The 26,564-nt window shown below is 41.8% G+C and overlaps 2 protein-coding genes across 16 annotated transcripts in view; both read right to left on the reverse strand.

Annotated features, from left to right (window-relative positions):
• LOC147244177 (transmembrane protein 132D) overlaps window positions 1–4,493 on the reverse strand; it is a 33,471-nt gene extending 28,978 nt beyond the window's left edge. The window contains exon 1 of the mRNA XM_086186895.1: window positions 4,160–4,493. Coding sequence (XP_086043021.1) covers window positions 4,160–4,214 — 55 coding nt within the window. The 5' untranslated portion in view covers window positions 4,215–4,493. The remainder of the gene's footprint in view (window positions 1–4,159) is intronic.
• A 7,590-nt stretch (window positions 4,494–12,083) lies between these two features.
• LOC147244178 (RIMS-binding protein 2-like) overlaps window positions 12,084–26,564 on the reverse strand; it is a 70,243-nt gene continuing 55,762 nt past the window's right edge. For 9 of the 15 annotated variants that reach the window (XM_086188555.1, XM_086188562.1, XM_086188559.1 and 6 more), the window contains 11 exons: window positions 25,676–26,455; window positions 25,433–25,588; window positions 24,992–25,138; window positions 23,369–23,471; window positions 21,686–21,814; window positions 20,408–20,571; window positions 19,435–19,603; window positions 19,112–19,212; window positions 18,576–18,647; window positions 18,225–18,389; window positions 12,084–15,487 (listed from right to left, as the gene is read on the reverse strand). In XM_086188555.1, the coding sequence (XP_086044681.1) occupies window positions 15,260–15,487; window positions 18,225–18,389; window positions 18,576–18,647; window positions 19,112–19,212; window positions 19,435–19,603; window positions 20,408–20,571; window positions 21,686–21,814; window positions 23,369–23,471; window positions 24,992–25,138; window positions 25,433–25,588; window positions 25,676–26,455 (2,214 nt within the window). In that variant the 3' untranslated portion in view covers window positions 12,084–15,259. Of the gene's footprint in view, window positions 15,488–15,507; window positions 17,257–18,224; window positions 18,390–18,575; window positions 18,648–19,111; window positions 19,213–19,434; window positions 19,604–20,407; window positions 20,572–21,685; window positions 21,815–23,368; window positions 23,472–24,991; window positions 25,139–25,432; window positions 25,589–25,675; window positions 26,456–26,564 lie in introns of those variants that run through there. The other 6 variants (XM_086188566.1, XM_086188567.1, XM_086188558.1 and 3 more) reach the window with 4 other exon arrangements.

Genomic DNA, 26,564 nt, shown 5'->3' on the forward strand with positions numbered 1-26,564 from the left:
TTGCTAAGGCGTTGCTACGGGTCGACCTACTTGCTGGAGTATTAAACTGCAGCAGGTGTCATTACAAAGGAGACTTCTTTGATTGTTTTCCAGGTGATGATTGGATATTTTATTTTATGTAAGTATGACCCCAAAATTTGAGTACTTTTTGTTTATATCTGTGGTCAATTCTTGTAATGCAGAACTTAAAGAGGAGGAAGGCAGAAGAACTGAAGGGTTTGAAAAAGGGATCGGAAGAAACAAAGCAAAGGCTGAGGTGACATTTCCTCTCGCTGAGAGAGCAAAGAAAGGCAAAGAGAAGCAGAAAAGTGAGAGACAGGAAATATGGAGGTCACATACATCTAAGAGAATTTGAGACAGGAAATTAAATGAGCTGAGTGTGTGTGTGTGTGTGTGGGGGGGGGGGGGGGGTTGGCCTTCTAGAGCGAGAATGTCCATAGAAATGTCATATGGTCACTACTGTAGCTGCACTATGTTGTAGTTTAGTCCTTCCTCAGAAAGTAGAAGCAACCCTTCTGTGCTCCCCTACTTCTCCAGCGTGTGATGTGATAAAGGGAATAGAAAATGCAGCATCAGAGTGGTACAAAGACTCCTGCAACTTCCTGCTTGTCCCACCAGGAGGCTGCATGTGACAGCTCCCACCTCCTTCTGCCAAAGACACTTGGTAAGTTGCCACCCTCCAGGTTGAAGTGCTCCAAAATGGTGTTATTTAGACCGCTTCTACCTCGTTCGAATCACAAAACTAAAGCCAAACAAGGGTGAAGATGAATCCCTTTCCCTCCAAGAGTTTTACAAATCTCGTCTGTTTCTGATTTTCAAAATATGTCTCATGAATATGGATCACGTTGATGCTAGTTCTGGTGCTGGTTTGCATCATTTATTCGAGGGTTTGTTTGTTTTTTTTCAACTTTTAAGGCCAAATAGAAGTTAGAAATCCAAAAACATCCAGTCACCTATCAAATTTTTAATGTTTTTTATATAATTTTTAGTATTTCTTCACTTCTGTATTGCTTTTATGTTGCATGTTCTCATTTGCCATTTATTACTTTCTGTTAGTTTTGGGTTATCCTTTGGCTGCCGTAACACTTTAGATTTCTTCGTCTTATGGATCAGTAAAGAATTAGTAAGACTCACTGAGTAGTATCTATCTTAACTGATCTCATTCATCTTATCTTACCTCTTCTCATCTCACCTGGTATTATCTTATCTTATCTTTTCTTATCTTATCTCATTTAATCTCACTTCGTTTTCTTTTATTTTAACAAATTTTATTAATCTCACCTCGTGTTATCTTAATTTATCTTATCTTATTTTATATTATATTATATTATCTTACCCCGTCTCATCTCAATCAGAACCCGACTTTTTTGACTGACTGTTTGAATAACAGTGATGCTACCATTGACCGATGAGGGTCTGTTATAAATGCTGCGTTGTTTATCTCTGAGCAGACGTTTTAAAATCTGTTCACTGGGGCGCCCTCGGTCAGTTTAGGCCTCAAGCCAATCATCAGATAATTTGATTTTTTTTGTGATGATCTAGGTCAGACTCTTCGACGACTATTGGCTTGTAACCATCATCACCATCAAATCAAGTCAATCGATCAAAAGCCTTTATTTTGATTGTACAGCATACAACGAGCTGCACGGTGGTGCAGTGGTCAGCACTGTCTCCTCACAGCAAGAAGGTTCCGGGTTCGAGCCCCGGCTCCATCACAGGATCTTTCTGTGTGAGTCTCCATGTTCTCCCTGTTCCTGTGTGGGTTCTCTCTGGTACTCCAGCTTCCTCCCACAGTCCAAAGACATCAAGAGAGGACGAGGCTGATTGATACTCTAAATTGACTGTAGGTGTGACTGTGAGTGTGAATGGTTGTCTGTCTCTATGTGTTGGTCCTGCGATGGACTGGTGACCTGTCCAGGGTGAACCCCGCCTCTCGCCCCTAGATGCTGGGATAGGCTCCAGCCCCCCCGCGACCCTTACTAGTAAGGAATAAGCGGAAGACGACGATGGAGCACACAACGAAATGGGAGCTCAACATCCTTGGTGCAATTTTTCAAATGACAATTAATAATCCTAATCATCATGAATTATTATTTGATTTGATTTTGATTTTGATTTGATCTTTATGTATCTCCAACAATCAAACATATAATAATACAATACAATTCTTTAAAAAAAAGTCTCTGCACACAAGTACATCACCTCGTCCATGTCCAGGTACGAACAGCTAATTCAAGAAGGGGCGGAAGGAAGCAAAAGCTCATCTTGTCCTGCCCCCTCCTTACAATTTTAATCATCATCTATAAACAACTTGTGATATCAAATTCTCTTGCAAACCTAGAAATAATAAATTACCAATCATAACAACAATAAATCACACCTTCTGAAAAAAAATCAACTTTTCAGCCCCACATATGTGTATTAAACCCTTCAACAGGGTTTTGGTAATTCGGTCTGTGTAAATTGTAAGTGAGAGCAGTTTGGATTTAACGAGAGGTTGGAGAATAATTCTATGACAGACGCGTGTGATCTCTGTTCATTTCATCATCAGCGTTCCTCTCCAGGAAACACAAGAGAGACAATTTTTTTGTTATTTTTATTCTCATTGAACAAAATAGGACATCTGTTGATTATTTAAAGAGCGCCCCACACATAATAGAGCAGGCTGTACTGGCTGAGGGTGGTAAATCCATCATAATAAAGCATATCCTCACATAAACCCTGTCTAATTACATGCCTTCATGCTGTGGGTGAAAATAAATAACAGAATAAAGACAAAACAAAACAAATGAGCTCAAGTCTAGCCGATGTCTGACCATTAATGATGGAGAAAGAATCTGAGAGACGAACACGACTGACAAACGTGTCGGCAAAATGAAAATGTGATCGCCTTCGCTTCTCTGGTTGTGAAGGTTTATATCGCTTATGTGGCGGGAAAAACTAACTCCAACCTTTAAATTAAGGCTTAAAAACCTCATGGATTATTTGACGTGCAGAGAGGGTGTGCTCACACACGTTACACGACAGTATATGATAACCACTTTTGACCATTGAAAAAATGGATGCCACCTGGCCCTGTTATATATAATTAATATTTTTACTTGAAAAATATGAATTTATTTTGATGTATTTCTATATATATAATACTTCACCGCCCCTTATGGAAGAGTCTGTTCTTTGATTTGACGTATCTATCACAGCATATTTCAATCTTACCCTCTCTACCATCGTTACCTGTATTTCACCAGAGTCTTTGATCACTACAACAGGAATCGAGCAGGAATATAATGAATTCACCCCTCTGTTTTTGGTTTTATTGCATTTTATATGATTTCAAGTGGTGATAAAAAACATGTCGAGCAAAATCAAACAGATAAAAAAAGTAATTTCTTTTTTCTTTTTTTTTTTTACTTTTACTGAATTGTCCTCAGGCTCTGACCTGGATGACAACATAGTATTTGTTTATTTCAAATTTCACCCTCTCGTGTCCTTTAACCTGCGACGTTGCAAGAAAAATGACATATCAAAAAATAAAAATGGTTAATTGAAGGTTTAACCTCACACACGCACGCACACACGCGCGCACACACACACACATGCGACAATGAGACAGCTGCTGTATTCATGCATCTGTAGCAGAGGAGATATCAGAGGCTGATCTCCATCACTTAGAAACGCCTTAATAGCACAACTGAGTCCTGAACAGCTCTCCCACACACACACACACACACACACACACACACACACACACACACACACATGTATCTTGCACAGATACAAAGTCAGGCAATCTGCGAGAGAGGAATTCTTGGTATCACAGAGAGACAGTTGGCTTGCTGTGACTGCATAGTCCCCAAACGCAGGTTATCTTAAAACAAGCAGAGAAGCAGCTATGCAACCTCGGGCCTCTTTAATCCCACAGATGTAGCATCCAGATTTCATTTGAAGGGAAGGACGACTAAAATGAACAGAGGGTATGAGATTGTCACCAGAAAAGCCTCCAAAATCATTTCTTAGGCACATAGGGATTTCATAATCCCTACGTCATCATTTTATCATCTATAGCTTGTCTTTTAATGGACCTCTCTTCATTTATATTGAGCTGCTTTAGGTTATATATAAAACTTTCCATCATTAGAGAAAAAATGATTCATCTTACCTTGTGTGAGAGTTGCAAGAAGAGCAAGTGCAACCATCAGGGCAAAGTTGAGCATCGTGTCAGTGAATTTGCTCGCTCCAGGTGGGCTTTAGTGTCTGTCTGCACTCGGATGAGAGAAAACGCTGGAAACCAATCATCACATGTCCAAGTAGAGACCCTCTCCCACCCTGACTTTACTCTCTCATCCACGCCTGGTCTTGTTGCACGTGGGATGTTTGGCTCTGTAAATGACGAGAGGGGTGTTTCGCCTCCGGTGGCACGGCTCTAGCTGGCACAGTAGGACAGCAACAGGCTCAGTTATTCCCATGACAGGAATCAGTGGACATGTGCCGTCTGTCAGATTAACTGGAGCTACGTGGGTAATCGCCGGTGGAGGAAGAGCTGCAGGCAAATTAAATGCACATGAGGTCAAAGGGATCAGTGGTTTCCCCTCCAGTCAGTTTAATGTTGATTTAACACATTATGAGAAGAACAGGAGGCTAAAGGTTGAATTCATATAGAGGGAGACATCATAACGGTCATTATTATTATTATTATTGTCATTACTATAATACCTCTCTGAGCAATGGAAAAGGTAAGAGCTTTGTTTTTTCCCTGTTTTGTTGGTTCTAACAAAGATTTTCCATCAAATTTTGAACATGAAATTACTTCAGTTCACTTTTAGCAGTGACAGGGAGTAACAATGTTCATATTGTTACTGTATTTACGTGTTTTTTTCAGGTATCTGTACTTTATCCAGAGGTTGCAGCAGTAAACACCACCAAATAGAAGTGCAGCCACTGATGTGTAAAGGATACTGTTATGAAAGAAGAAAAAGCAATTTAAGCTTTTTACTCAAGTGAAAGTGGCTCCAAAATGTTCTGAAAAGTACAAAGTAAAAAAAAAATATTGATTCTCTTCTTTCTCTTTGAGTATTGATCATGAAAAACACACAAATAAAAACAGACAAAAACAAGACTTACAAATGAATTCTGTAAAATAAATCTAATAAGGTGTCCGGTTCTGAGAACAAAAACGGTAAAGTAGTGTGGTTATCACACCTTTAACATAGATTTTTTTTCCCTTTAAAGTGACGAGCATGTTCTGTTCTTTCATTGGAAGGAGTAGAAGTAGAGGTACAAAGTATTTTGATAATTATTTAAGTGAAAATTGTTTCAGTTTTTGTCCTAAGGGATGCAAATTGGTAACTTCATATACAGTGCTGGAGCACAGGTCACCAGTCCATCACAGGACCAACACATAGAGACAGACAACCATTCACACTCACAGTCACACCTACGGTCAATTTAGAGTATCAATCAGCCTCGTCCTCTCTTGATGTCTTTGGACTGTGGGAGGAAGCTGGAGTACCAGAGAGAACCCACACAGGAACAGGGAGAACATGGAGACTCACACAGAAAGATCCTGTGATGGAGCCGGGGCTCGGACCTTCTTGCTGTGAGGCTACAGCGCTGACCACTGCAGCACCGCGCCGGCCTCTATATATTCAATTTTATTATTTTTTCCTGTTATATTTGTGTTTTTTTTAGGTTCCCCTTCAACTGAACACAATACTTTTGTCTTACTTCTGTACCTGAGTGAGTTGGTTTTACCAGGAAAAAGGGAGGAAAAACACTTCACTTCTATTATCATTAAGTATGACGCTGTTGGCTGATAATTCTAGATTTTCCTTCATGTGTCTCCATCATGGGTCTGCTGAAGGTCTGCTGGACCCATTTATCTCTTCATACTCTGGGTTTTTGTATCTCTCGTCTCATCTGCCTTGACCGACAGTTCTATAGGTTCATCATAATGAGCTCCAGCGCTCAAACTTAAATAGCTCGGCATCGTGGCCCTCAACCACGGTGAGCTGTGTGTGCCGGGGGGGTATCAGACATGGTGGCATCCGTCCACGAGTTCCACATGAAGACATTGGACACAGCGTTGTCACTGATTTACTGCAGAGGACACCGAGTGGGCTGATGAGTCGGACTTGTCTCCACTTCTCTCCTCTCAGACATCCTCCTAAATACCTGCTCTCTAAAACAAATCTGCTTTACTGACACAGCCTGTCTGCCAACTAAAGCCTCTGTGCCCACTGCTTCAGGGCCTGTTTTATTGCGAGGTGCCAAGAGCCAAGGTGGCAGGCGGCATTATGCATGCAGGCATCATTGGTGAATAAACAGTTCTTCCTTTGACAGCGGAGGCTGATTAAAATAAATATGTGCCTTGGAGGAACGGTCCAGAGTCTCTAAATGCCAATAAAACTTTGACGAACAATTGGAGCGTCGATCTCGGTGGAGGAACCTGATTTCACCGTTGCGTGTTTACAGTGCTGCACTATTAACGTGCCTTGTATTAGTGGGCTGTTTGTGTTTCTGGCTGCATTTGATGATTAAAGCTGACAGTGGCAGAGGCCAACCACTATTAACTCTGGGAGCGTCTCCAGATCTCTGCTGTCTATATGAAACCTGCTGCTGCTAGTCAGAGGCAGTAGAGATGACACAGGGGTGGTCCTGCTGGTGTCAAGCATAAGGCAGAGACGGCAAAACTCCAATTTTATTAGATTTTCCAGGCAAATTAGAAAACTGCAGGGGGCTGTCAGCCCTCTGGGGTCCCCAGGGCTTCGCGGTGCGGCATCAGGTTGTGGTGAAGAGAGAAAGGAAATCTTTTGAGCCCACTTCTTCTTTTGTTTTGGTTTTTATTTTTTATATTATGCTCTTTGCAAATTGATTTCTGGCTTTAAAGGGGAAGAGTGAATGGGATTTGGGAACTGTTTGTGTTTACATCGCATTATTTGATTGTTTTCCTTTCCCTGACAAACAATACAAACTGGACAAAGCAAACTAAACAAACTAGATAAGTGGATAGACGAGAGGAAGACGGACACGAGGAACTGAACTGAAACACAATCAACACAAAAAGAAACAGGTGGGGGAAGACAACTGATGAAGACTAACGAAGTGAGCAGATGCAGCTGGGTCACTTTAAAGACAAACAAACAAAGACAGGAAGTAACAGAGGAATAAACATAAGTATATTTAAAAATAAAAGAGGAACTAACTAGAAACACACAACTGAACATTCAATACTACGAATTAGAGAGTCCAAAACACAAATTCCACAACTACAAGGCCCTGATGATGGACGGATGGATGGATGGACGGATGGATGGATGGATGGACGGATGGATGGATGGATATCAATACTCATACGAAGGTGAAATTGAATACTCCAGTGGCGAGAGTGAGATCAGACTCAACAGCTAACAGAGACTCCACCAGAACAAAAACACAACGAACACATGTGACTGATAGATATTTTAAGGACATCATGTCATATATATCTGTGATTTGATTAAGAATCATAAAGTCAATACCAATAAAAACAATCATGAAGCTCAGTGTTATCGCAAGGATGCTCGGGTGATGGTAGACCGTATCCTGATAAATGGGGGCTCCTGTACTCGGCCCCCCGGGAGAACTGGGCTGGCTCCACACCCGTGTAATAACACTTTGCTCTCCGGCCAGCCACGGGGCATCCTGAGATGAATGTCGTCCAGCTGACGTCAGCTCACGCTCTCGCTTCGATGACCAATGGCTGCTCCTCTGCAGCGTGTCCGCCACAAACATCACTTCTCCAGGCCTGCGGGATGCCACAGAAGAGTTATGAGCCAGGTGGTGAATCCTCCCACCAATGGGCTGTCTCAGAGCGCATGATGGACATGTGAGAGGGTTGCCTCCAACCCCCTGTTGGGAAATACATTAACGTTGGAGCGGATGGATGCACACACCAGTGGAAGAGTGGAGAGGGGGGTTTTTTTTTCTGACCTGAACTGAAAACGGAATTAAATGAAAGTTAGCATACACAGCCGCAGGCCAGAATGTCTCCTCACAGGTGGAGTGAAGTTCATAACTGTCATCTTCTATATGCTAAGATGTAGAAGCCTGGATTATTATGTAGAAGAGCTGGTAAAGTGCCTGGAGGCTGCTGACCCTCGGGGGGCGATGGATCAAATAAGTTCAGATTTGTTTGGCAAAAAGAAGACAATTAATGACAGGGAACCTACAGTAAGTGTTCCTGACCAAATAAAGACAAAAAGAAATCAATGCTAAAATTGAATATTTGGGGTGAGTTTCAATAATCTATTTTCTGTTTGTTTTCTTTCAGGAGTGTTTTGCTTCAGGAACTTTTGTATCAATCGTCTCACCACAGCCCAATGTTAGCTTGACCAAGTGAGCCTGTGAAACTGGTGATTTGAAGTTTGTAGATGGATATTATAGAACTGACAACGTATTGTTTTAATATTTCTATAAACTTTATAACTAGGGTTATATTTAGCTTATCTTATTCCATTCATCCATCCATTTTCTACCTCTTATCCTGTTAAGTGTTGTGGGGGGGTGGGGGTGCTGGAGCCTATCCCAGCAGCCTTCAGGCGAGAGGCAGGGTTCACCCTGGACAGGTCACCAGTCCATCACAGGACCAACACATAGAGACAGACAACCATTCACACTCACAGTCACACCTACAGTCAATTTAGAGAATCAATCAGGCTCGTCCCCTCTTGATGTCTTTGGACTGTGGGAGGAAGCTGGAGTACCAGAGAGAACCCACACAGGAACAGGGAGAACATGGAGACTCCACTCAGAAAGATCCCGTGCTGGAGGACTCAACGTATGTTAATTAAATAACTGTGTTACAAGCACTTTGATCAAGTTATAAATACGAGTTATAAAAATCCCAGACTGGCATGAAATATTATAAAATGGGGAGCAAATATACTTGAAACATCTGGATCAAAGTGACACAGTAACATCCAGTAAACAAAATGGCGTGTGAAACATTAACGTGTGTGTGTGTGTTTTTAAAAATATATATGAAATAATAAATAAATAATAAATAATATATATATATAAAGCAAACAGCCATTAAAATATGCAAAGCAAGTCAGATCTTTATGGCTGTGGAAGACCTCATAATAACAAACATCAGCTCCACCAATTAAGCACCCCAGAGTCAGACATGTGCACAGCATTGCCCCCAAACCCTTCTTACGCACACACATACACACACACACACACATACACACACACACACACATACACACACACACACACACACACACACACACACTTACTGTGTGAAATTAGTCAAGCTTTAAAAAAGTGTTGGAGCTCAGAGACTTCAAAAGAAATCTCCAACTTGCCGGGTGACAAAAGGTCTCTCAGGCATATCGAAGTCAAATTAGAATATTTTACCTGGGAGATCCCTGCTGTGATATGGGGGCACGGCAGGCTCCAGCGGAGGATGAGTGTTTAACTAGCACTCTGAGGTTTTATGAAATATTCAGAAAGGCCAGTAGAAGATGGATTTCTCCTTATGCCCCCCTCTTGTGGCGTGGCAAGCATGTGAGTGATAGAGAGGTTACAACTGGCAAGAATTTTAAACATCCATCGGCCCTCTGGGGACGTCAGGGTCTTACAGCTCAATACAGAGGAGAGGGAGGAGAGTAAGGGCAGGAGAGGAGAACGAGAGGAGGAAGAGAGGAGGGGAAATGTGGTGAAAGCAGCAACAAAGCAAAGATGCACTGATTTACTTACTCTTTCTCACTCGTGGAGAACAGAATCTGTGCTGCAGCCTGTAGCTTTTTCACATCCTCCTCAATCTTTGTCCTGTTTGGTTCAACATCTAAAAAGGATGAATATTATTACCCTGCACGTTTTAATGAGACACCTGAATACATCATGGAGACCTCTCCTACTGCACGAGCTCCCTCACAGTCCTCAAGCTGCCCGACTGAAGGTCACTGCTGCCCTCCTATGGAAGGCAGGGTAACAGCAGCAGACGCCTGAGTGACTTGAGAAGCAGAAAGCAACTTGAATAAATATATCATCATCTGTTATGCATTTAATTTGAAAGAATATCAAAAGCAGTTTCATGCCCCTGTCAATGGAGAGCTCCTTCAGTGAAAAAAAAAAACCTCTACTTGTCTTTGAGACTCATAAAATCTGCAAAAATCCAAAATACACAAAACTGAGAGCAATATTGTTTTAAAAGATATAACCTAAGAAAACTCCTTTCATGCCATTCTCGCTGATGCATTATTACATTATTGAATGAAACTTTATTTTGCCATGTAAGAAGAGTTGTATGCAGCAGATGGTCATGATTTGCCCATCAAACACTCACTGTCAGATGTTTTCAATCCATGAAGAGTTAGTTTTCTCTTTGGAGTAAAACTAGAAGTCAGAAAATTTTAGCTACATATTTATTACTGGAAGTTAATGGAGACAGATTTACACGCGTCGTCCCTTTGTAATTGTAGTCTTCTTTGTACGCACAATACTTCAGAAATACTTCACAACTTACAGTACATGGCTGAGTGTGAATCCACAATTTGGGGTGAGCTGTAGCTTTAACTCACATTTAAAGGGCCAGTTCATCTAATGTTTCTTTGATTGTTGCCTTCATCTCAAACGTGAGGCTCCGTCACAAACACTGCTTCTGAGCTAAAAAGCATAAAGATATTTTTGCATACATTACGTAACCAAATATTAATACTCCACTGCAAATACCAGTTTAATTCTCCTCACTGAAACTGTGCAGCTGAGAGCGAGCCACCAGGGTTCAGCAAACACCTCGGGCATTGTGTTCGGATTCAGATCTCGTTGCTGTTGTCTTTGTTGCATTGACATTGACCTTGTAAAGAGAAAATCAATTGTGTGTCTGAAATTTGGTTTATTAAATGATCCGTGGGGTCGTGAACTCAGTCATGTAATAAATCATCCCTTGTTGAATAAAATGCTAAGAAATAACTTTTATTGTGATGTTTATTTTACTGCCAACTCTTGACATTTTTAGTGCGTTTGTCATGACTTATCTTTCTCAGAAGGGAAGTATTTAGTGGTAATAAGGCATCACGGCCTTTGCTGAAGCGGATTCCTCTGCACAAACATGCAGTTGATTACAATGTGCAGCTCCATTTTTGTCATGGTGAAGTTGAAAGCTATACTTTCACATACAACAGAATTTTTTTTTTTTTCTTGAGTCAGACTGTGATAATGAAAGATAACTCGCAGGATCCGTCGGCTCAGTTAAGAAATGAAAATATGATCCGTAATTTAGTTACCGCCTCCGCCAGCAGACCCAGTGAATGAAGTCATCAGCTCTTGTCATGATGATGCCAAAGAACTGTGATTCAAAGAAGACAGAGGTGAAGCTGCTCTTGAGATTTCAGCATTGTTTGCTAAACTCTTTGGTGTGTTTCCTGAGTCGGAAAAAGTGTAATATTTCCTGCGGTAGCCAGACGAAACAAGTCTACGTCTCCCATATTCTCTTCATGTACCTGTGTGTTGGATTTAGTGACATCTAGCAGTGAATTTGTAGATTGCAACCAAGTTTTCTCCCATTTATGAGCATGTAGGAGGAGGTTTCGTGGGCTGAACAATGAATTTCCTGCCTGGAAGAAGCAGGCAATTCTGAAAATGCCCCTCCCCCATCAGCGTTTCCAGGTCACGCAGATGTTTAATGTTGTATATCGTTATCACCTCATAAATTATTGCCATGATGCTTCATTTGTCAAAATACGGGTTCTCAAACTTCTCACGATACATAATAGCACCGGCAACTCCCCCCCTTCTTTCTTCTTCGTTGGTGTATTTGCATTGCTAAATTTGAGCCGTTACTTCAAAATGGAAATACAAAAATGAGAAAGTGTTTGTTTTGTCCATTCTGGGCTACGGTACATGAACATGACCAGCTCCAGCCCGCGTTCCCTCAGGTTAAGCTAACTCAGGTAGCTAACTTGTTAGCTACGGGGAGTCCCCACCCACATAAACATCATCATAAGCATTATATCTGCACAACCCAACACAGATAACATGCACAAATGAATGTAAACAATCAGTTTTCTGAAAATATCAAATTTAATTTGGTTATAAAAGTTGTTTGTTTTTTTTCACATGCACACCCACACATCATTAATCACCATAAATACTGTCCAATAATTTCTCTTTTTTGTTTTTTTGTTTGTTTTTTGTCAACTTTGATTCACAAAGATAGCACATACGGTGGACTGATACATCTGATTTCAAAGGACACTATGGAGAATGCTTGCAATCGTCTTTTTTATGCTTGTTTTTTACAGGGAGAGGAAATCTCAGTGCACTAAAAAAAAGGCTGTCGTAAAATCAAGTAGAAACATTTATAAATTATCTACAAATGGATCAAAGTACAAAAGAGCTACAGCGTTTCGAGACACGACACTCATTCACAAATGAATGATTTGGTGTTAGGATACCAAATTATTTCCTAAATTATAAAGTTACAGCTTTGGAACAAATAAATTCCATGTAAATCTGTTTGCCAGATGAATTTTTCTTATGTTCCATTTTGGCAAACACGCTCCTGTCATTGGTTTAATTTAATCAGCAATAATAATAATATTAAATAGCAAGGAGTGGAACCCTGTTTCTTTTATGTCAAATATACAGTTCACCCCATAATCTTATTCATCTTTCCAGTGCAAATTGACAGAAAAAGGACAACAAACATGATAGAATAAACATGAAGAAGATAACAGAGAAATCTGTGGTCAAACGTTGAAGCCAATTATCCCGCTGACTCCTTCAGCTCAAGTCACCGCCACGGCGCACAAAACCTCAGTGGGGCACCTGGGCGTTTCCAGTTAGAAATTCATCTTCTTCTTCCAAAATGAAAACCCCACGATTTATATAATATAGTACAATAAATGTCAAACTGCAGACAAAAAACTGCCGTCAAACACGAGGCGGGCTGAGGCGCGTGGGTACAGTTTAGCAGGATGGGCGCTTAGCAGGTACTGGAATGGAAACATGGAATATTTCTAAATAGCAGGAATGAGAAAATAATCACTTGGTAATTATTTCTCAAACCCAAGAGATATGGAAAAGCATATTTATTGGCCACCAGCTACGACTCATTCACAAACTTTGAATCCAAGAAAAAGAAAGTTATTTTGTGGCCACAGTGTATTGATAAAGGAACACCTCAGAACTGATTGATCAAATTGTTGGAACAAGAATTATCTATATACCATAATCAAATAGTAGGAGCAAGTTGAATGTCATGGCCACAGATTCGTTAATTAGGGCAACAACTTCCATCTTAAGACCCCAACTTTTTATTTTTCTCTCTCTATGGCCACTCCTTGGCTGGACAGAATTTTTTTTTTAATTGTTTGTTTTTTTTTGTTGCTGTTGGATTTCTAATTCTATAATTTATTTGTCAGCTTATCCAGTTGACCTGGTTGTTTCCGCTACTGCATTTTTTTTTTAAGTTCCAATTGAACTCGTGGTTCCAGAGGAATTGATAGTCACTCATTTGAACTAATCACATTTAAAAAATTACTTAATTAAACTTAGAATGGGAAAAACTGAGTGATTTAGAAACTGTTTCAGTAAAGACCCAGTATGATATCTAAGAGTACAGTAGTTACGCTGTGCCACATGATGTAGTCCTTGTTTACAGTACATTTAAAGCACACGGTAAATGTACTGTGGTAAAAGTAGACTTTAAGTAGAAACCACGGTACCAGAGAACAAAGCGGCCCTCCGTATAAAGGTGATGAGACAACCAATCAGTGCGATGGAAGTAGCGGCACATCACTAGATCACAAGACCGATAATTACATGGCCTCTCCTTCAGAAAACAACAACAAACAAACAAAAAACAGTGAAGAAGAAAGGTGCAAAACATGAATGCATCACATGCTGCCTCGAACACGCACACAAGCACACCGAACAGGTATTTCTTACCCACCGTCAGACACAACACCCCATCTTTGTGCAATAGGAAGACAGACACAAAACTTTAACTAGGCCTTTCATGACAGTGTGACAGCGGACAACAAACATTTCTGCTCTGATTGGATTTACGAACAAAAACCCTGGTGTTAAATCAACCTTGTGATCAAACGAGGAATGCCGTGTTGTTTTCAAGGCCACTGAAACAAGTGAGCTCGCCGTCTGATGCTCTGGTTGCATTAATGCCCTGTTGCCAGTTCTTTCTTTATTCCTTTTATCACAGAAACACCCCTCGCTGCTGAACCGCACCGATGCTACCTCCTCTGTATGATATTGCACGGAATAAAGCCTTTTGTGTTAGCAGCCAGCATTACTTCAGAGAATGCCTCAATAACAGTGTGAGATTTCAGTTGTGACATCACATCTCCGCTAAAAAAAAAAATCGGCTGAGAAAAGCCTGTTACCAGATGCTTTGTTTTCACAGCTACCCTGCTTGAAATTAATGTACCAGTTAAAGCGATACTTAACTTAAAAATAAGGGTATTTTTGCTTTTAAGTGCTCACAAGTTGGCGTTTTGAGATCACAAAAAAGCTTTTCCCTCTTGCATCACTTCTTTGTGACTCCAGAGTGCAGAGGGCAGGATGAAGCTAACAGCTACTGATGCTAACAACAGCCACATCAAAAACAAGCAAAACTGTCCATAAAGTGTCGCTGGAGCATCATCCAGTCCAAAAATCCACTGTGATTTGAGCTCAAACAAACGAACCCAAGTCAACTGAATGTCCTAGCTGGTTGTGCTCAGCGCTACCGTGGCTACTGTGGCTACCGTGGCTACCGTGAGCAAGCGCTGAACTGGAGAGTTACATTTTGTATTTAGCTCAAATGGCTAAGTATTTGTGGGCTACTGAGCACGTGGCCATGCTTCAATAAACGTGGCTGGCTCCTTCTACAATATGGAGTCGCAAAAAAGTAAATACAGGAAGGAAAAATATATGTTTGTGTGCTCAAGACACCCATTTGTCATTCCTTGAAAGGTAAAATACACTTAAAAGGTGAAGTATCACTTGAAGTATCGAATGATGGAGGAAGAGTAAAATGTCATGAAAATCCTAGTTCTTCTTTAATCATTGCTTGATTTAAAATACATCACAGTAATATGTTTTTGTGTCTGCAGGTGACTTCTCTTGTGATTCTGGCACTGCACTGTACATAACTGTAGATTTGAATATTGATATCGGCTCATGCAGTCCTCACACCTCCTCTGTCACGTGTTGGTGATTGTATGGATGCAATTTACAGAGCCCAGCGCCTATTGTACATGAATGCTGCTTCTTTTTATTTTGCAGGGGAGAGTCTCTTCAGTAATTTCTTCCCCTTGGAAAGTAGTCCTTTCTTCTTCTTGTTGGCCAGATCTTGAGGATCCCGGGGGTCCAGAGGAAGAGTGGGGCCCCTTGTCGGACTGAGGGGTCTCATGGTTCCCGGGAGGAGAGGACGAACGATCGGGGACGGAGCTCGTGCGGGTGTGGCGCTGTCCTCGACCATGTTGGTGGTTTCTGTGGTGACCTGGGGAGAGAGGCGTGGGGAGGTGTGGAGGCATGGGGCAGCGTATTATAAACGAAAGCAAAGCTTTCACACAGCATGCTAGGCCTCGCCTCGCTGCCACAACAAACCTAGGAAAGCCTGAGCACGTGTCTACGTCTGAATGGCAGCTCCTATGCAGCTGCAGCTACTTTGACAGATGAATCTCCTGTAAAGTGGTGCAAATTGTTTCTAATTATGTCCAGCAAGAAAGTTATTCCTTTTGTTTTCTTATCAGCAGGATTATGTCAAAATTATGAAGCGGATATTCATCAAACTTTGTGGAGGGATGTAGCATGGGCCAAGGAAAACTCGCTACAATTTTGTGGATGATCCTTTAAACACGGCAAAAAAAACCCAAAACAACAAAAACCTGTAATTTTTTCACACTGGGTTTGGCTGAGGTTTGCACTCTCCAGTGCCCTCTAGTGTATTAGTGTAATTTGTTTGGATGTTTAGTTGGCATGGAATCTCACATTAGCATGAAGCGGCTCACTTTTTATCTTCTACAAAGTGTTGATAGTAGACCAGCTTTCTTCACATCGCCGAATGCTGAAGCCCACAAGTGTCAAGTATAATTTGCATCCTTATGCAGATTAAACACTTTCCAAGAATAAAAGAAGAGCTTACTGGAAGAAAGTTGTGCAGCCTTGGCAAAAACAAGCGCTCTTCAAACAGGTTTTATAATCAATTCAATTAGTGCAGCTAAGTGTAAGATAAACAGAGCTGTGAAGAGAACAGCTAAACTCAGAACTGTTTCCAGTTCACATTTTATCCTTGAATGCAGAAGCATGTTTATGCAAAGCAGCATTTTATTACTACCTGATGAAATGCTACATACTAATTTTTTCCACGTGAAGACTTCTGAGAATAAACTGAAGTGTTTCTACCATGTTGTAGTTGGTAATGCCTGTTATTGTCTCAGTTGAGGAGGTGATGTTTCCAGTGGAGTTTGTCTGTTTTATGCAAAAAAATAAATAAATAAAAAAAAAGAAGAAAGCTAAATTTCATCAAATTTGGTGGAGGGTTGAATCATTGTTCAAGGAAGAACTCAGATCCGGTGGCCGCCGCCAAAAACTGCATTTTTTTAACATTACATTTGGCTGAGTTTGTGCGTACTAGCTCTTAAGTTTAATTATATTTACACACACACACACACACACACACACACACACACACACACACAAACAAAGCATTGTACATATGCAGAAGAAACATTGAGGAAGAAGCACACCACACAGCCGGAGACGTCCACCATCAGTAGGCCATGAGGGAACATGAAGTACAATCATATCAAGTACGACACCCATGGACGCAACTGTAGATACCAGGCTTTTCGTCTAATGCGTTAGCTGGACACACGGTTAGGTGATAGTATTTGTGGTGTTTCTGATTTAAAGTGAACATCTTGTTGATGTTATTCCCTCCACGTCACGCAAATAATATCAAAGGACATGAACTTTTTTTAGATTTTGTTCAGTAAACGTGAAAAAAGTGCACCTGTAGAACTGAGAGCTTTTACTGATGTGATCTGTCCCACTGAAGCAAAGCAACAGAAAAACTTTATTCATGAATATAAATAAATAAATGTATTTATAAGCCTTAAAACTTTAAGTGTCTCACCATGTGGCCTCAGAAGCTTTTGCTGTGACCAAAGCTGTGTGCATTAGAACCTCCAGTTTGGTATCTCAAGTTGCTGACTTACTGTACAAGGCAGACAGAGCCATTTATGGTGTGAAATGAACAATCTTCTTCTGTTTGTTTTGTTTTGTTTTGCCAAGCGGGTGAGGAAAAACAAAAAAAAAGAAATCAGACGTGGCAGCGTCAAAGATCACCGTCGGAAAAAACCCACACCACTATGAAAACTGAAAACGGCCACAACAAACAACAACAACAACAACAACACCAACACACATGAACACAGAGCGCCAAAAGAATGTTTTTAATATCCAATTTTTGTCTTTTTATTGTTCCATTGTAACAATACAGTATGGATGTCTCAGTGCTGCAGTTAGTTTTGTCTCTCGAGCTCAGAGCAAACATGGCATATCCACTGTTCAACACAGCTGAAAAATAGATTTGATGTGTGTGCAATATACATAAAGAAACAAAGCCTCTTTAAGCAAATACAGCAGTCGAGCCAAGAAAGTTAGAAAAGGTATCAATTTTGAAAAAGGCATGCTTTTCTCTTTTCTTTAAAGATCTCAATTCATGTATTTCAGTGTCACTGGGTAGCAATTCTCACGTGTTAATAAAGCACTTGTCATTACTATTATCATTATACACAATAACCACAATTAGATTTTTGTGTTTCAGTGCAAAGAGGTACCAAATTATCTTGTGTCAGGAATGAGTCGAGCCTTTTTCAAGTCCTCCTTAACCAGTGCTACATGCATAAATCCCCCGCAGCAAAGCCCCCCCCACAGTTTATCCTCCCTTTGTCCAGGCTTTGCTTCTTCCTTTCTCTGAGACTCAGAAAGGTGTTACACTGGATTTTTGTCCCCCTTTTCCACAAGGTGAGGAGGGGGGAGGGTTGTTAGTTTGTATAAAGTCACCACGGTCACCACATGGACAAACACACACAATGAACAGCACACAGACGGCAAAGTGGAGGAAGCAAGAAAACGGGGGGGGGAGAGAGAGAGAGAGAGAGAGAGAGAGAGCGAGGACGGAGGATGGATGAACACAGGGTCTAGCGCTGAGAGCGGCGATGATGATGTACCCGTTTGCCCTCTGAGACAGTGGCAGCAGAGTTGACAGGGGGCCGGCTGGCAGGCTCTTCCTGGGGGTAGTGGGACGGGGTATCAGTCAGATACACCTCCACGTCATCAGGCACTTCTTCCAGGAAATTAGAGGGAACCAGACCGCGGTGGCCATTGATCTCACCCTAGGAGAGAAGAGCAGAGGAGAGGAGCTCACACGTTTTGTAATTTCTACAGTTTTTTTTTTAAATCACAAATCAAGCAATTCAGGACCACAAGAAAGACAGAAAGAAAGAAACAGTTAACCTGGCTCATCTAAAAGGTATAAAATAACTCAGAAATTATTCGAAACATGGATATGCAGAACTCACGTAGTAAAACCCGTCTTCATCAATATCGCCAAACACAGCAATGATGTCACCGGCACAGAAGGTCAGCTCAGCCTACCAGAAGACAGGTGTAACAGATGTGTGGGATGAAAAGAACATTCTGCCTCATCCTATTGATTAGTCAGTCAATGCAGAGTTCAAAAAGAAGATGCAGAATAACCTTTTTCCCTTTTTGTTTCGTTAGGTTCATCAATTCTGAAATATGGAGGCTCTCCTTTGGTTTTGGTTCTGTACGGTCAATAAAGATTCGCTTACTTCCTTTAAGACTTACACTTGTATTAAGTTGGTTATTCTTTATGTTGGCTGCTCTTGCAATTTTTATATTTCACTGTGATTTGAAAAAGATTTCTGCACAGCAGAGTGTGTGAGAGGTGCGTTAGAGAGAAATATAACTTAAGACAGCTCCTGCTCAGTCGTTCTTAAGTTTATAACGTTTATGTCAGTCTGTCAAATTTATTATTGAATTTATTATCTGTATTGTTGTCTGCATGCGTTCATCAGTGCGTCCTGCTCGTTACCTCAACATCAACATTGGGCGAGCTCTCTCGGGGGTCGTAGTCATACAGCGCAACCATCCTCCTGGAGGCCTGATCTCGACGGAGTCCTCTCCTGTTCTGCTCTGGAAGCGACAAAATTGGGTATTTTTGCAGTATTCTAACATTTAATCTTAATGCCAGTTAATTTATCATCTTTTCTCCACAACACAAGAAGACGTCTACATACCATTCCAGCACATGCAAACTCACACAATGAGAATAAATAAGTTCACAAAAATGCATTTTTGTCAAATCAAAACTATATTTTACTTGTTTATGAGCTTGAGTAAGCCTGTGTGTCTCACCTATTCTGTCAACAGGAGTGCTGAGCGGCAGGAAGCCCTGTTTGATGAGTTGGTCCATGGTCTCCTCGTCCTCGGCTCGTATCTCTGACACCATGTTACATGGGATCAGCCCCATCCTGCCTCTCACTTCTCCTCTGTAAAACCCATCAGTGTCTTTGTCACCGTACACCTGGTTCACAAGAGAGTCAACGTTTAGAGCTCCAGTTCAAATGAAAGTATTCAAGAATGTAAAACAAACACCTCTGGAAATGACAGTTGGGTGTTTCTCCCTGTTTCAATAAAGGATTTTTGACTTAATATCAAAGTGCATCGGATGATCTTCCAACATGGTCTTCAGCCACAGGTAAGCTGGACAGTCCTTGTGTGCGTTTTGTATCCATAAAAAAAAAAAATATATATATATATATATATATATATATATATAAAATGTTTATATATTTAACAAAGCTAAATGCGAAAAAAAACAATAAAATTCATGGCCATTCCAGTGGAGCTCTCTTCTGAGGTGCGCCTGAATGCCTTGTTTTTTTTGTACGATCAACATTTTACAAAGCAATGGTCAGTCTTCAACATTTACGTATTCAGATCTGAGATTAAGTACAGATGATGTCACTGGAGGGTAAAAGCTCAGAGCGAGCTCAGGGGAAGCAGGACCTGGCACCACTGCTCCCAAAACAGCGATGTGCTCTGATTTTATTTTGAAGATTCACTAAAAAAAATCAATGATGGGATGGGAAAACCCTCATATTTCTACTATAATTACTATGAAAAGTGTGTAAAGAGTCATAAAGAGGTGAGTAAATGTTATTTCATTAATTTTAAAATACATAAACTGCGTGTACCTTCCATTATAGCCCTGTATTGGACATAAAGAAATTAAATTTTTTCCAAAAGAAGACTTTTACTACAGGCCAGTTGGAGGATCATAAGAGAGTTGATACTTGATTATCTGAAAGTTAAGGTGAACACACACCCTTATAATTTGGCCCTCTTTAAAGGGCAGCTCCTCATCAGCGGCATCTGGGTTGGGGGACATGGACAGAGGGTCGTAGTCAAAGAGGGCCACAAATATCCGGAAGGACTCCTCTGGCTCTGACTCATCGTAGTAGGTGGGAGAACGGCGATCCCTGTAGCCATCTTAAACACACACACACACAAAAAAAGAAGAAAGAATCACATCACCTCGTATCATGTGACACAGTAAACCAGAGATTTCAGAACTGGGAACGAAAAATCTGAAATAAATCTTAAAAATCATTTGTGGACATACAAATACATATAAACCAATTCAAATGTAAGCAGGTCTGCTTGTGGATACAGTGATGCATCTCAGCCATGCTCCAAAAAAAACATCAGTGAGAGGAAATTCTGCATCTGAATGATCTGATTTCCTATTATTGCTATATTTTATGCTCGTCTGCATGCAGGAAGTCATCAGTGATCAATCACCTCTTTAAATCTTTTACTGGGGCACTGACATTCACAAACACACTGTGTGTATTTCTCTTAAATCTTTCCGTTGTGCTGTGAGAGGAGTATGCAGAGCAAGACACACCATGGCGGAGACAGAATGTGGGACATGGACGACGTGACACAACATCAGGGAAACACACACAACTCTGGCATGCATGGTACACAAAAGATGAAGGTGCGACTAAACATACACCGCTTCATGAAAATCTATGTATAAAATCAGTACTTTCAAAACCCTTGTAGCCGCAAGAGGACTGCAGAGTTGTTGAGGAAACACATTTGAGAGAAAATGCACCAGTTAGCGATACATTTTAAAAAAAAAGATGTTATATTCATCGATTCCTAGTAGATGTTTTCCGTCAGATTCATCAAATGTCCAAAGAAACTTAAAATGCCATGCACAAATGTGTCCGTACGTGTTGTAGGTGTGGTTGTGTAACAAAGGGGGAGGGTTTTAGCAGGCATCTGGATTTCAGTGCAGTGAGTGAAGCATTCTCCGAGCAGTCAATCATTTATCATCTGCATCTGTGGATAGGATCATCCTGGAGCCCAGGCAGGTACAGTACGGCTGTCCAGTGGGTCCACGGTGTCAGTGCAGTGCAGTCATGCTGTTCAACTGGAAGCAACTATTCTTATTTAAGACAGGGAAACAGGCAGTTGCAAGTGGTCAACAGCTACTTCTCGCCAGTTGCCGGTTGCTTGTGGCTTTTTTTTTTTTTTTTGGTTGTTGTTGCCGTGCTGTTGTGGTGAGAACAGGACCGCAGGCAGCAGCACATACCATGGGGAGACCTGGTGCCGCCCCTGTGCCTGCGGGATGACCACGTCCTGTGCCGAGCTACTCTGCCATAGTAAACATCCTCGGTGACGGGGGAGAGATTTCCCTCACTGTTATTCTCAGAGGTTACCTCTACAGGAAACACCAATCAGAGGGTGGGGAGGGTTACAACGCATAGCTCAACGTACCCCATCCGATAGGTTACCTAAAGATCAATGCAACCACATTCAGCTTCTTATTATGTATTAAGACAAATGTAATGACAAATACACATGCAAACCTTATTGCCAAAACTGTCATGGACTGACACGGAAGCATGAAGGTAAAGCATTTTCTTTTTTGCTCACATATGTTCTTGGGTATGATCATGGCTAATAGACAGATATGATCAGGAGACGCTCATGACAGGTTTAACACAGCAACACTTCTGTGCTACGCCACAGACAAGACCAGGATTAAAGGTTCTATATATAACAGCTATCAGCATGTCAGAAGAGATCTGAAGAGAGTTTTCAGTGGTGGATGCTTTTTTTTTTTTTTTTCCTCTTGCCATCTAAGTTTTTCATCTTCCTACAAAAACTTAAAGTGATACTTACTGTATGCCAAACAGCGTACTTTGTCTTTTAAGTACTCAAAAATAGGTGTCTTGAGCACCCCTCCCACCTCACTCTCTGTGACTGAGGAGTGTAGAAAGAGCCAGCCACATAAATGCAGCTTGAAGCTAACAACAGCAAAAATGTGCAAAAAAAATGTAAGTTAAACTCTTAAGTGCATCGTCAAGTAAAACACAACACTAACTGGAACTAAGTTTGTTTTGTTTTTTCTGTTAATTAGCCAGAATCCATCTAATGTGATTATTAGCATGCTAAGATTAGCCCCTGAAACATCCAGTACAATGTGCTTTGCGAAGCTAACATTTGAAGGTTTTATGTGAATGTTTGGGGATATTCCAGGCCAATTGTCAATAGTAAGAACAATAACCTCACATGACAACATACAGGGAGAGTGATCTCATTCTCTGCGAACCATGAGTCCACTACGTAGCTCCCTTGCTGTTGCCCCACAAAAATGAAAGAGAGGCATAAGTCCCTGTGCTCTGTTTATTGCACTTCATTATCAGTACACCTGGATTTGTAAAGTATGCATGGAGCTTTGCTGGCTGTGCAGAGGTCATTGTAATCTGTGCCCACATTTTTGAAAAGTGCGCGTTTGGATTTGCTGTCAGCGACAATGTTCATACACGTCCAATATAAGGACTACTTTCTTCAGACAAGGATGGTGACCGCACCCGCCAAATAATTCTGATTTACGTCAGTCTAAGTGTAGAATTAATTTGTTATTGTGTTTTCTATCAGACATTTCAAATCGTAGTTTTCTGTGTAATTAGCAGATCTGTGACCACAGATGTCAAAACTGGGGGCACAGATAGCAACACCCTGGGCACAGATTTCAAATCCATTCACTCGGTGTGTGGATTATGAATCTGAGCTCATAGTTTAAAAACAGATTTGGACTGCTCCAATTATCTCATTTGACACCAGAGGGGGCCAAACTCCACCATATCTTCATATAGAAAATTGTTGTCTGCTGCTATAATTAGGTTCCCAATGTCATATAAAGAACCTTTAAGAAACAAAACGTCCTTCCTTCGTTTGCTTTCTCTCAAGCTGCCTGTCCCATACTGACCAATGGAAGGGACCATTAGAGGTCGTCTCTGAGGCTGCGAGCCGCCATGATGGATTCTTCTCCCAGTCTCCCGGTCATGACGGCCTCCAGCAGGAGTGTTTGTCTGAAATGCAAATAAACATACACACACACACAAACAAACAAAAAATTCACATACATTAAATATTCACATTCTGCTCACAGACAATAAAGCATACTCGCCAACTGTATGTGAAAGAAAAACGTACATCAACATACAAATTGTATGTAAACAAACTCATGCAGCACTCGCAGGCAGGCACACTGAAACACAGACACATAGACACACACTCAAACACACACACACAAGCCCACAAGAAATGCTACTGCTCCAAAATTAAGCAATACTAATAACGTGTGAAATAAATAAGCCCGCTCTATGTTACAACACAGCGGGTTGTCTTCTTTCATGCTGCTTAACTGTTCGCACCCTGAGTCTCTCTCCAAGGTGCTGAAACATTCAGACACATTTTCTTCCTCCCTGCTTCAGCCATGTTGCCAATACATACAGTCTGTTTCTCTCCGTGGTGCCACAACTCTCTAACCCGGTAGATCTCGCTGTAGGGAAATGAACCCAGCCTCTATGGTGCTGGTTCACGCCCAGTTCACACATACTGACTCAAAGAAGCACAAACCTAAAGCTCGTGGGTGTTTATAGTTGTGCAGAGCTCAGCACGTTCCGGAGTTAATTTCCCATGAATTTTTTCCAGTGACATTTAAATAAATCTTGTAAAGAATAAAGAAAAATCATGACCATAAAATGATAGAAATAACAGAAAAGCAAGGGAAAGAGGACAAGTGCAAGACTTTGTATGTCATTATCCTAAGAGTTTAAAAACGTCTCACCCCATATAGCAGGCCTGACCCAACATTTAATAACACAAAATTTCATGACCAACCAACTACATATCTACACATCAATGCATATATTAGCTAAAAATATTCAATGTTACTCATCGGAAAGGGAAGTCATGTTTCTGCAGCAAGGTTCTTCTCAAACAATCGCAGGAACAACAAAAGGCCAACAGTGATGAATCCAGTAAACATTAGTAATCCAAGACGACGCTGATACACCCTAGAATCGTGGGGAATGTAGTAATTCACACTGAGAACGCAAGCTTGATATCCTAATATCCTAAAGACTTGAGATTTCTAGAGAGCACCACTTCACAACATGCTCACTCAACATAATAACAAACTCCTCTGTGGAGAATATGACTGGGGTTTCCACTTCTAGCACCTCACTGTTGAGCTCTATGGAGTGGGGAAGTTGTAAAAGCCGTTCATACATTTGTGCAATGGGCTTTGAGCTGGAGCAGTTCTGGATTTCTGTTACTGAGAGTCTTCTGTGTTTGAGTCCATGAGTGGGACCATGGGGTTAAATCCATTTTGATCCACGTTTTCCTCAGAATCGAGCCAAAACATTCAAACCAATTTTTTTTTCCCCTCATTTTCTTTCTATTTGAATTAAACTGACAACACAAAGCAAATACAAGTCAAGGCAGCAGTCTCAGCTGAAGTATCTGTGCCTGTGCAGTTCACTACATAATCATAAATTTGGGCTCTAAAGACTCTTGGGTTTATAATAAGCGCAAAGAACTGCACCTTGGGTGTGTTGTGCGAGTTGCGTCGGCGTCCCTCTTCCAGCTGCATCTCAGAGTACAGCTCCTCCTCATCCTCTTCCATGATGTCAGACAGGTCAGAGCCCCGGCTGCTTTCGCTGTGATAATCTTCATTGTGACTATAGTGAGGCTTTTGGCAGTCACACACACAAACACACAGACGCAGTTGTTTAAGTCCACATACGTACATGCACACATCAAACATACATGGATGAACAAACATACGCACATGAACACACACATACGCGCGCACAAACACACACACATACACACATAACAGTAGTGTGTACATGCAACCAGCCAGACATGCATGGACACACACATACACACACACACCCCAAATGTGTAAGAAGTTTTTTTCTGCACTGGAGACATTCAGACTGATGTTGTTAAGAAGCTTTATCACCCTTCAACTTGTTCTTACCGGCCTCCCCAGTTCAGAGCCTCTGAGGAACTCATCAACTGACGGTCCTCTCCGGCGGCTGCGTGCAAACCCTTCCTCATCTTCCTCTTCCTCATCAGAGTGATGCTGGTGAAATGTTTGACACTGCTCTCCATACCTGGCATGCCTCCTGTCTCCCTGAAAACCAGTGACACAGACAGAGGGATGATGCCGGGTTTCCATGTCAGCCTGAATACAATCTTTACAGTGTTCTTCACGTCAGACCTTGCCGCTCTCCGCTGCCACCCTCTGCGCTGCTTCCCGGGCGATGGCTTTGGCCACAGTGTCTGGGATGAGTGTGCCCCTGGGCTGTGGAAGAATTCTCTGGGGGGAGGGCGAACGTGGATTGGCAGAGGGAGGGGCTTCAAGAGTATGGCCCTGCATGGGTAAAGGGGGCTGAGCGGAGGGGGAACGTGTTGGGTCCCAGCCCGGCTGGCCAGGAGGAATAGCTGCCCCGTGGTGGGCCGCCTGCTCTTTGGCATCCAGGTCTCTGGCACTTACTGGTCTCTGAGGTATAGGGTGGGGTTGAGGGTGGGGTAGCAGAGGCAGTTGGTGCTGGGGCCTGGGACCTTGATGAGGCTGGAGATGTAGGGCCTGGGGGTGAGGATGTGGGGGTCTAACCTGGGGTTGCTGGGGTCCGCCTGGGTGAGGAAGTCTGGGATGGGGTTGTGGGTGTGGAGGGTGGGGATGGGGCGGTAGGGGTTGTCCGTGTGCTTGGGGGGGAGCAGGGAGCTGGGGTGTGGCATGAGGGACATGAGGAGATTGAAGGTGAGGTTGAGCATGAGGGTGAGGTGGGTGAGGGCCTGCATGTGGGTGCATTGGCGGTGGCAGGGGAAGTGGAGGTAGAGGCACGAGCAGGTTATTTGGAATGACGGCGACTTGGGAGTCTTGGGATTCTCCCTGTGCAGACAGCGTCCTGACAATGACTTCCCGGGCCTCCAGGCACTGAATCCTCGTCAGCTCTATGGTAACATAGTCTGCCATTGGGAACAGCACCTCAGCTATCTAGATTTAAAAAGTCAAAATAAAAAAGATTAAAGGTACAGTTTGTGAGGGGATGGATTTGTCCTCAATAAGCTAGAGGTTGTATATCTTGACTTGTAGTACCATGTTG

This window comes from Aulostomus chinensis, chromosome 19 (genome assembly GCF_037954235.1).
Source record: "Aulostomus chinensis isolate RoL2024-O1b breed Wild chromosome 19, RoL_Achi_v1.0, whole genome shotgun sequence".
Lineage (NCBI taxonomy): Eukaryota > Metazoa > Chordata > Actinopteri > Syngnathiformes > Aulostomidae > Aulostomus > Aulostomus chinensis.